The sequence below is a fragment of the Poecilia reticulata genome, chromosome 13, assembly GCF_904066995.2.
Source record: "Poecilia reticulata chromosome 13, P_reticulata-male-v2, whole genome shotgun sequence".
Lineage (NCBI taxonomy): Eukaryota > Metazoa > Chordata > Actinopteri > Cyprinodontiformes > Poeciliidae > Poecilia > Poecilia reticulata.
The window spans coordinates 7,138,235-7,149,207 of NC_088842.1; the positions used below are offsets into that span (position 1 = coordinate 7,138,235).

Sequence of the window (10,973 nt, forward strand, 5' to 3'; positions counted from 1 at the left end):
TATATATATATATATATATATATATATATATATATATATATATATATATATATATATATATATATATATATATATATATATAACACATCTCTTCTAAGAGTGTGGTATACTGTGTATATTTGAACAGGGTAAAGTACCTGCAGTGACGAGTGTTTACTGTATCTTATTAAATAACAGAACAACAAAGCTGATATAAAAACAAGAGTTCTTTAAGTGTGTGTGTGTAATATGTCAAGTAAGAGTATTAGTAGCTCCTAAGTAGTACTTTTAAAAATTTAAAGTACCGTGCAGCAAAACTACTCCTAAAGATGCATTTCTTTCCTAAACAGTTATTAAAGTACTTATAAGTAACTGTAATTACAACTCATCCATAGTTTTAAGTCAGAATAATCAAAATTAGTCATAACAATAAACATTTCAAATATTTCACACCGAGAACATTTTAAAATATTACTTCCATGTAAATAGGCATCTTGTTTTGGGTGGGCCCCTTTAATTAAAGTGGGCTGACAGAACCGGGATCCACAGATTCAGCACCGTCCAATGAACTCCAGCCATAAGCGGAAGAGCGTCCTACGTAAATTATGACGAGCATTGTAAACAACAGCGAGCGAGTTAGCTTGTAAAAGTTATGCAGCCTCAACAGTGTTTGACCTGAGTAAGTATTCAGATTTTATTTTTTTACAAAATGAGCTTGTTAAGCTTGGGTTTCTGCTTCACAGTGCTGACATTAGGCGCATATAGGAAAAATAATCCTGTTGTGCTAACGTCACATATTGTTGTCTTTGATTTGCGTGTAATGTCATAAATAAACCCAATAGAAAATGCTTTAACGGGGAAACCAAGCTGCTTCTCAAAGTAAGCCCGTTTAAAGTGTAGCCAGCTTTTTTGCGTAGCTACTTGCTGCCTAACTCTGGAGACACGCTAGCTGTAATTGGTATGCTGCTCAGTAAATTGGTCAAGTAGGAATAACAACACACACACACACACCTCAGCTAAACGGTTGCAAACCCTCTTAACTGTGCTTCTCTGGCTAATGCCATGTATACAATCTCAGGAAGCGTCGTAATTTTAGTGACCTAGATTTAATTACTGATTAACCTCATTTTATTACACTAATTTAAAAAAAGAAAGTCCGGAGTTCATCCATCTTTGTCTATACAGGCTTATCTTTTCCTTTAAAACCACAATTGTGCACTGCTTTGTGTGTGTGTGTGTTTACCACATATAATGTCCAAATAAAAGTTTTCACAGATGAATGGTTTCTGCGACAGACTGGCGACCTGTCCAGGGTGACCCCCTCTCCCCCGGAACGTTAGCTGGAGATGGGCACCAGTACCTACCTACCGACCCCACTAAGGGACAAGGGTGTAAAGAAAATGGATGGATGGAGATAAATGGTTTTGTGATGCAACATAACTTTTAGACGTTTGTTTTGAAACATCAAATAACTCGGTATATATCTTTTGCAAGATACTGTAGTGAGATGAAAACTTAAACAAAAGTCAATCTGTATTATGTTAGTTAAACAATAATTCATTTTCATCCATCCATCCATTTTCTTCCGCTTCATCCGGGGTCGGGTCGCGGGGGCAGCAGCTTCATGGTCAACCCCTTATGTGTTTATATTACACCACTTTTTTAGCGTACAGAGTAGGCCTGCAGCTAATGATTATTTTAGTAATCGATTAATCTATCCATTACTGTGATGATTAATAGTATTAAAAAATAGTAGTTTCTATATATCCTTCATTTAATCACTTAAACGTTTTTTACACATTAGAAATCCATTAAAATATGCCAACAAACAAATAATTAAGATCCTTTTTTGTACAAGAAGTTACATATGTTATTGCCTAAAATGAATAACACATATTATTCATTTAGTAAATCTGAATTGGGTGAAGCTAAAACTCGGCCACTTGAGGAGTTTTAGCTCAAACCTATTTACCAATAAATGTGTTTGTGCCTTAATTTAATTTATTGTTTTTTCAGTTTTGGCTTAATTACAGCTCTGAATATATTGTTTGTTTCAGCAAACTGCCTTTTTTTTTATCTTTATACGCCAGTATAATTTAGTAATTTAATCGATTATTAAATTAGTTGACGATTATTACTATAATCATCCGATCACGATTAAGCCGATTAATCGTTTCAGCCCTGGTACACTGACTTGTATTGTTACTTAATTGGACCTAATAGCTGATTGTTTGGCGCTAATGACCAACTCACAGTGGCTGTTCTTCCTTTTAAAATGTAAAAAGCTAAAAATAAGCTCAAGGTTTCTTTAGGCATTTCAAAGTCATATGACACTGCTGCTACCAGTTTTCGTAGTTGGAGCGAAGACATTTTGTATTGTGCCTATTTTTGTTGTCTGAAAGCACAAATCTGAGAAAGACCTCTTATAACCTGTAGAAGTTTCTAGTGGTGTTCTGTATTCTTCATCTCTAAGTTGTTGGTTTTACACTTTGACGTGTGTGTAACTGTTGTTCTCACAGAGCTCAACGATGCTGTGTGAAATCCTCCTGTCGTCACTGTGGTTCCTGTTTGTGATCTTCTGGGCCGAGACAATAAGCGTGTGGCTGTTTTTATTCATGTTTTACCAGGATCAGGCGTTTTACCACTGGGGAGATGGGTAAGAGTTCTCCTTCCTGTCTTTTTTTTTTGACACTTGTAAACTTAAAAATGTGTTACTTGGAAAATCTAACTCTGACTTAAATCTGTGAATTAGTGATACATTTGTGATGCGTTTTTCCAAGCATTCACTTGATTTTTACAGGTTATTTGCAGACGATCCCGGGCAGATGATTTACATGTTGAGCAGGTAGAATGTCTTGGCGCTCAAGAATTAAATTTATGACATTTTATGTGTAAGAATATTACTAATTTGCAAGTTTTCCGTTATTTCATCGTGTTCGCAGAGTTGAAAACGCAGCAGAGACCGAGCCACATACCTGAAATGGAAATATGTCAAGAACTTTAAAGAAGACAGTGTCGCTGTCATATGACTGAAGAGCCAATGAAAAATGCCGGTTTCTCTTTGCTGCAAATGTATTCTATCAGTTTTCTGGGGAGCAGAACAATATAAAATATGCAAATCTGATTCTCACGTGAGCTCAGTGCAACTTTGTTTGACTTTCTTTTTCTTTTTTTTCTTCACTCTAAACTCCATTTTGCACTTGCACTGAGATCATTTCTGTCTTTTGTCTTCTCTATGCAATCACTGTTTGCTAGTTGCACTCATATTTGTGTTTTCTGGTCAATTTCAAATTGATGTTTTGAGTCCTTCTATGATTTAGCCTACAACTTGTAAGCTTATCAAAGCAAAGTAATGAGCTTTTTCTATTTTGAATCAATATTTGTAGTATTATCCTGAGTTTCAACAGAAAAGCAGTGGAAATTAAGATTTTTTTTTAAACCTGAAAAATCACAAGTTATATTTCTCATTTGTCTTGTTTATGCATGTGTACTTTATTGCATGTTAATTTTGTTTTGTTGTCCACTTTCAGTTGATAAACTGAAATTTCATGCTGACGTATATGACGTCAGATGGGACGTTTCCCTTTTGCGATAAATCTCTGTAAAACAGAACCAACTCAATATATATATTTTTTTAAATAAAAATGTGTATCACATTTTCCCCCACTGATGTGTAGCAGCATGTTTTAGTGTCTTTTTGTAACTTCGACAAATAATATTTTTTGTTCTGTATATTGAGTTATTAAATAAAATAAAACTATGTTCAAGTTTGTTGGTTACCGCGTTCCAGTTTTATACCACTCCGAGACAGCAGGGGTCGCTCTCGATAAAGAGACCTTTTCGTATTCGGAGGTTTTGCCACCGGTTCTTCCTCTTCATCCTGTTTTATCGTGAGGAGCTAAAAAAAAATGTGTAGTTTGTTGCTTTGTTAATATAAACATTTACGTGTTGTAGGTTGTGCGAAGCTGAGGAACTGCCGGTGACCTCGTTTGGATTTCTGTTTTATCTCCAAAACTAGCAGCTTTGTTTTGAGTTGCGAGGGGAGATTTTGTCGTAAACATGGCTCCAACGATCCAAACTCAAGCTCAACGGGAAGACGGTCACAGGTACGACACCACAGCTACACTTTAAAATCAGCAAGCGGCATCGGCTCCTTTTAATGTTCAGCGCCAGAAATGAACAATTATTTAACATGAACCAACAGCGTGAGATATTAACAGTTATTGTTTAACACAAACCAACAATACAGATTACCTTCCTGCAATAACTTGGCAGAGATTGTTAGTTGAGGTAATGGCGTTCTTGTTTATTGTGAGGAAAATTTTAACACTTAAAATGGCTCAGAATGAATTGGTTGACCGTGTTAAGTTGAAGGGGTACTACTGAAGAGGTATAAATATAACACATATATTGATTTAATAAACAGTTCCCTTGTTAAATACGTTAGAGGTTTTAAAGTGCTTCATAAAATTACCTCGCGCCTGTTGTTGGAACCCCACGAGTTTTAAGCACTGCCTTACAGTTGGGAAAATGCATAAATTTGTAGAGCACCATCCATAAACACGGATGTTTACAGTAAATGCAAGTAAAAAGAAAGCTGTCAATGTTACCAAAATTGGCTCTTAACTGATAAGCAAAGCTTTGCCTTCATGTAAAACTGCAGGAAATAAAGTTTTTTTTTTCTTTTTTTTAGGAAGGTGTAGGTAGATGTCTTCTCTATAATTAAGTATTGCAAAGTTTTTGCATTGGACTTATCTAATATTCAAATTTCATTTTGGACTTTAACTGTAAGTCTTGACAGAAAACTATCAAAAGCACTTATTGCATTACAGTGTGTGTATTGAATCCATTTAATCAGTTTTACTTTTTGCAATTGAATTACTAAATAAGTACTTCAATACCATTTTTTGTTTTTATGTATATATTTATTGGCTAATCTTTCCAGAACAGTCTCTGAGCTCATCACAAAAAGCCCCACTGCAAAAACCATGGACAGTTTTTTAGTTCTCCAATCAGACCCAATTACTGACGGTCTGGTCATCTACAGAAATAAGCAACAGCCGTTACATTAATCGTCAAAATAATCGATTAATCGATAACTAAAATAATTGTTAGTTGCAGCCCTCATCTAAACGTTTTCCTGTTTGTTTTTCTTGTAGCAGGCCGTCTTCTCACAGAACGGTGCCAGAACGGTAAGCACATTCATTATTTTGTAATGAATTGATGTAAAATCATGTTTGCCCAGCGGAGGTGAGTTGTAAATGTTGTTTATTGCGTGTCTGCTGCAGGTCAGGAATTGTTTGCAGAGTGAAGTACTGCAACAGCTTACCCGACATCCCGTTTGATCCCAAATTCATCACCTACCCATTCGATCAGCACAGGTGAGTTCATGTACCCACTTATCTGCCTTCTCTGTTGACTCCAACCTGTTCCAGAGCAACACAGGTGTGTGTGTGTGTGTGTTGTCTAGGTTTGTCCAGTATAAAGCCACTTCTCTTGAGAAGCAGCATAAGCATGAGCTCCTGACCGAACCGGATCTCGGGGTCACCATTGACCTCATCAATCCAGACACCTACCGTATCGATCCTAACAGTAGGTTTAGATCAATGCACAGTAAAAAATATGTGCACTGTTTTGTTTTTTTTGAAACTCGCAACTGAAACACTGAATACATTAATTCTAAATGTAAAAATAAGAAAATACGTTTAAATTTTCAGTTCTTTTGGACCCTGCCGATGAAAAACTGTTGGAAGAAGACATCCAGGCTCCATCCAGTTCCAAAAGGTAAGGCTTATTAGATAAGTAGCACAATGTTTTACCTTCTTTTTAGGTGTCTTTTTTTTTTTTTTTATAAGAAACATACCATTTTTTTTTTTTTTTTTTTTTTTACTTTTAAGGTCACAACAACATGCCAAGGTGGTACCATGGATGAGAAAAACAGAATATATTTCCACAGAGTTTAACAGATACGGCGTTTCTAACGAGAAAGTGGAAGTCAAGTAAGTTGGACTCTCCTGACTCTCCGTTTGAGAGCCTCAGTGTTTTTGGGAGGTTGTGTTTAAATCGGACCTTGTGTTGCGTTCAGGATCGGAGTGTCTGTTAAACAACAGTTTACCGAAGAAGAGATCTACAAGGACCGGGACAGCCAGATTTCTGCCATTGAGAAGACGTTCGAGGATGCACAGAAATCGGTGAGTGGGAATATTTTAGGATCAACTCCCGCTGCAAAAATGCGACGGGTGCACAATTCTGTTTCTGAATAAAGAATGAAGCATGAGTATAAATACGATCATTTCTTTCAGTAGTTTACAAAAACCAAAATATTGGTGCAGTATTACAATTTAGTACAAATATCAGAAAAGGGGATAGGCTGAAGCCAAAGGTTAACAATGCCTGTTGTGTTCAAAATTCATAAATCACACAGAAACTGCCACGCAGAAAAATAGGACAACAATTAATAAAATTTGTCGCCCACCTTACATCCATCTGACTTTAAAATATCTTAAAGTCTACATTTGTTAGCTTCATTTGTCTCACCACCTGTTTACCTGTTTTGAGCTCATCCAGATTTCTTGCAGAGATGATCTTTGTTGTGAATTGTTCTCCCCTCCCTTTTTCTATGTTTCCATTAAGTGTAAGTTACCTATTTCCATTGCAAATGCATTTTTTGTCACAAAAGCAATCTGTTTTGTTGAGTTATTTTGTTATACTCTATGATTCTATTCCAAATGTAAAACGTTAGGATGTGCATACATGTTAACAGTGTTTTTTTGTTTCACATTGTTTGCAGATCACACAGCATTACAGTAAACCCAGAGTCACTCCTGTGGAGGTCTTGCCTGTGTTCCCTGACTTTAAGGTGGGCTTACTGCTCAATAAATGATTTCAAAACTCTTTAATTTGTGTAAATGCTATTTTACAGTCTAAGTAATGTGAAGAGACGACTAAATGTGGGGAGGGGGAAACAGGTTTGACTAATAAGCCTCGTACATTTTCCCTTTCAGATGTGGATCAACCCATGCGCTCAGGTCATCTTTGACTCTGATCCTGCACCTAAAGACATATCAGGGCCAGCAGGTGTGGAAATGATGTCTCAGGCTATGATCAGGTATACACTTTTTTGTGTGTGTTTTTTAGCGTTAATGCTTACCATCAGTACCATATTTTTTACTTGAGTGTAATTTGTGTTTATTACAGAGGAATGATGGATGAGGAGGGAAATCAGTTTGTGGCCTACTTCTTGCCCAACGAGGAAACGCTTCGCAAGCGGAAAAGAGACTTCGAAGAGGGAGTGGATTACATGGCTGAGGACCTGTAAGCAAAAGTTTTGGATCAATATGGAGCTTATGTGTATAAGCCAGGGGCAATAAAAAAGACCATTTTGCTTTCAGGTACGATTACAAGATTGCAAGGGAATACAACTGGAACGTCAAGAACAAAGCCAGTAAAGGTTACGAGGAGAATTACTTCTTCATCTTCAGAGACGGCGACGGGGTTTACTACAACGAGCTGGAGACGAGGTAAATACTCAGACTATGACACATTATTTTCAAAAAGAAGATGATGGTTTTCTTGATTCCTTATTAAAAAATAAAACTTGACTTGTAGGGTACGCCTGAGTAAGAGGAGAGCCAAGGCTGGAGCACAGTCCACTACAAACGCTGTGCTGGTGTGTAAGCACAGAGATATGAATGAGAAGGAACTGGAGGCCCAGGTGAGTCTCCTGCTCTGTTTTTAGATATATGAATGTTGGGGCATATAAACTGAACTTGGGAACCATTTACTGCACAACAGTTACGTGACAAAGCTCAGTCGGTTGTATTTGACACTAGATCACAATCATCAAGTTGGTTCTCATATCTAAAGTCGTGGAAATATTTATTTAGGGTGAAAGGGAGGGGGTGAGGGGAGGAGCATAAGGTAGGCAAGTAGAGTTAAAACTTTAAGGAGAAATGTTATCTGTGAACTGTAGTTTAGAGACCTAACTGAACAGCATCCTACAGGGGAATTTAAAAGCTCTGTGAGCTGTAGAGAGTGAAAATGCCAAATTACAATAAATACATAGCTTAGAAAATGGTTATTTAAAAGTAATTAATGTATTAAAACTGCAAATAATTACAGAAATAATTTCTTAAAATAAATGTAATTATATTTGTTCGCAAGAGAGTGTTAGCTAGTAGGCAGGGCTAACGTTGATCTTGTCCGTAGTCGGCGGCAGCTTCCCACAGTGACGTCTCTTGTAAATTTTTTAGTGATATTTCTGAGCAAACTGGAGATACAGAGGCTGGAGTTGCTCACTCAGAGTTTGCAGTAAACAAATTACAACAATTTATTGAAGTTATTTTCACACTTCCTGTGAAAATATTGACCCAGAGTCTTAGCAAACTTGTATTTGATTGATCCCCATAGGGAAATTTCATATTTATTGACAATCTACTCCATCTGAAGGGTTAAATGTTAGCAAATACAAATATTGCTGTAAGCAATATAACATTTATTTAAATTTAAAAAACACATAAGTGTGCTACCTGAATGCATGTTTTTTTCAGGGGTTTTGCCAACCACATACATGGTTGAATATATTCACAGGGGGGATTGTTTTTGTAAAATGTACTATAGATTTGTAAAAACATCTAAAAAGTTCCAGTTATGAGGCCAACATTTGTAGCTAGTTGCATCAGAACAGCACTTCCTCTACCATCTCTTTCCCCTACTGTCAGTTCAGGCAGATTTAATCTACAATGCCACCCGCTGTTTAAAATAGGAACTGTCTTGGCCCTCTTCAATTTCATTTTCGAACGGCAACAGAAATTCCAATTAGAAAGTTCGTTTCTTAGAAAGAAAAACAATAAAATTGGTGGGGTTTTTTGTAGAAAAGTGTGCTTATTTCAATCTAAATGAGTAATTATCTGATTTAAAAGACTATGAAAAGTCAGTAATGATTCATTTACTGTATGTGTTATGCGTTAAAGATTTTTAGAAGGATTTATTAGTGCTTTGAAAAAATTATGAAAGTTTTAACTCATTTCTAGTGTTTTAGAGCTTAAAACAAGCAAAAAACTACTAGAAGGAGAAGTTTTATGGCTCTATCAGTGAATTATTAGGATTACTTTTTAGTGTTTGACAGCTCATTGATTATTTTATTGATATTGACTTTCAGGAAGCACGTAAAGCTCAGCTGGAGAACCATGAGCCCGAAGATGAGGAAGAAGACATGGACATGGACAAAGACATGCAAGATTCTGGTTAGTTCCTTAGAAATGAACTTCCTCTTACACATTCTGGATTTTTAATGACGTTTTAATTTGCACTTGAGTAAAAAAAAAGAAAATTCAAATAAAACTTCCAAATTGTGTCTCCAGGCGACGAGAAAGAAAAGGGCAGCGGCAGCGAGGCAGAGAACTCCGGCAGCGAATCCGAGAGGGAAGAGGAAGACCAGGAGCAGAGCGGCGAAGACGACGAAGAGGACGAGGACCGGAGCAAGAGGCGGAGGAAGGCCAGCGGCAGTGGGAGCGAGAGCGGCGAGGAGAGGACCCGGGAGATGCGAGACGAGGAGGAGATCTTCGGCAGCGACGACGACAGCGACGACAACGAGCCCAAGAACTCGGCCAGGAGCAGCGGCGAGGAAGGCAGCGGCAGCGAGGATGAGGCAGAGAACAGGCGAAGCCTCAGCGCCTCCCCAGCACACAGCGACCACAGCAGCGACCACTCGGAGACCCACGCTCCGAGCGGAAGCGAGAGGGGATCGGACTCCTCTGAGGCCAGCGACAGCGAATAAGACCCTCAGTCTGCTTGAGCTTCACGTTCGACTCCAGAACTTGACCTTCTCGCTCTGCCGGCGAGCCGAAAGCGTCGTCGTCCATAGCTACTTGATGCGCTCTTTGCGTTTGAACTCGATCCGTCTCCATTTAGTCTAGATTTTATTTGTAGATTTAGATCGCACAGTAGTAGCTGGATTTTGTTTTCGCCACTAATCTCTTCAAGATTGTGTGTAAGATCATGTAAAAATTCTTTGTTCTCTTTATGTATGACTTACTATACTGATACTGCTTTTGAAATGGATAATAAATCACTGGCTACATTTTGGTCATAAAGTTTGTTTGTTTTCAATTCTTTGAGCTGCACGGAAACTCAGATGCAACATTTTACGAGATTATCAATAATTGAAATTGAATCATTTATTGGAGTCAAACAAGTTTATTTTGTAAAGCACATTCCAGCAACACGAAAACATTAAAAATAAATCTTACATCACATAGTCAGCAGATTTGAAAACCAATAACAGATGTTACATTTTGGTAAGTGCCATCATCAAAATCATTAATAGACACCATATTGGTTAATGATTAATGCTCAAATTCAGTGTTTCAGCTGTTTTGTAGTTTTCTGGAAGCGTGTTCCAGATTTGAGGTACATAGAAGCTGAATGCTGCTTCTCCGTGTTTGGTTCTGGTTCTAGGGATGCAGAATAGACCAGAACCAGCTCAGTTCATTTATGTAGTTCCAATTCTCAACAAATGTCATTGCATAGCACTTTACAAAATGAAATAAATCGAATAATGTGCAGTTACCAAACGTCTCAGTTGAAGGAAAAGCTTAAATTTTATTTTAGAGGAATACTTCAAATTACTTTCATTCGTTTTATATGTTGCAGTTCTGATCAAGTCATTACTAAACATTCTTACGTAACACCAATCACGTAAGAATTGGTGTACATTTTTATATTCATCTAAACGTATGATATATTTAACATGGTTTGGCTTGAAATCAGGGCTAAAACGTACGAAGAACAGCTGTTTGATGTTTAGCTTACACTTACAGAATTGAAAAACATCAACATCAGAAGAAAAATGTATATACAGTATAATCTGCTTAAATTTTAAGGTAAATTAACTTGATGACTCAATAAATTTCATGGAAGCTCACAGAAATCCTATGTTACAATATTAAGGAAAAACAGGCAACGCATCTAAAATGAGTTGGAAACCAAAACTC

The 10,973-nt window shown here is 37.2% G+C and overlaps 1 protein-coding gene across 2 annotated transcripts; it reads left to right on the forward strand.

Annotated features, from left to right (window-relative positions):
* Window positions 1-506: 506 nt before the first annotated feature.
* On the forward strand, window positions 507-10,073 carry paf1 (PAF1 homolog, Paf1/RNA polymerase II complex component). Of its 2 annotated transcripts, none has more exons than XM_008424952.3 (17): window positions 507-658; window positions 2,499-2,635; window positions 2,780-2,824; window positions 2,922-4,085; window positions 5,139-5,171; window positions 5,268-5,360; window positions 5,450-5,571; window positions 5,697-5,763; window positions 5,877-5,978; window positions 6,065-6,170; window positions 6,770-6,838; window positions 6,984-7,087; window positions 7,177-7,293; window positions 7,371-7,499; window positions 7,588-7,693; window positions 9,140-9,224; window positions 9,342-10,073. In XM_008424952.3, the coding sequence occupies exons 4-17, from the start codon at window positions 4,039-4,041 to the stop codon at window positions 9,755-9,757; spliced, it is 1,596 nt and encodes a 531-aa protein (XP_008423174.2). In that variant the 5' UTR covers window positions 507-658; window positions 2,499-2,635; window positions 2,780-2,824; window positions 2,922-4,038; the 3' UTR covers window positions 9,758-10,073. The 2 variants fall into 2 exon arrangements, with proteins under 2 accessions (XP_008423174.2, XP_008423175.2); XM_008424953.3 differs by having other exon boundaries at window positions 5,142-5,171.
* The last annotated feature ends 900 nt before the right edge of the window (window positions 10,074-10,973 follow it).

Excerpts from the sequence above, each read along its gene's own strand:
- paf1 (XM_008424952.3), top strand. The coding sequence starts at position 4,039 with ATGGCTCCAACGATCCAAACTCAAGCTCAACGGGAAGACGGTCACAG. Across the intron at positions 5,979-6,064 it reads AACGAGAAAGTGGAAGTCAA|GATCGGAGTGTCTGTTAAAC; the intron begins GTAAGTTGGACT and ends TGTTGCGTTCAG. Across the intron at positions 9,225-9,341 it reads CAAAGACATGCAAGATTCTG|GCGACGAGAAAGAAAAGGGC; the intron begins GTTAGTTCCTTA and ends TTGTGTCTCCAG.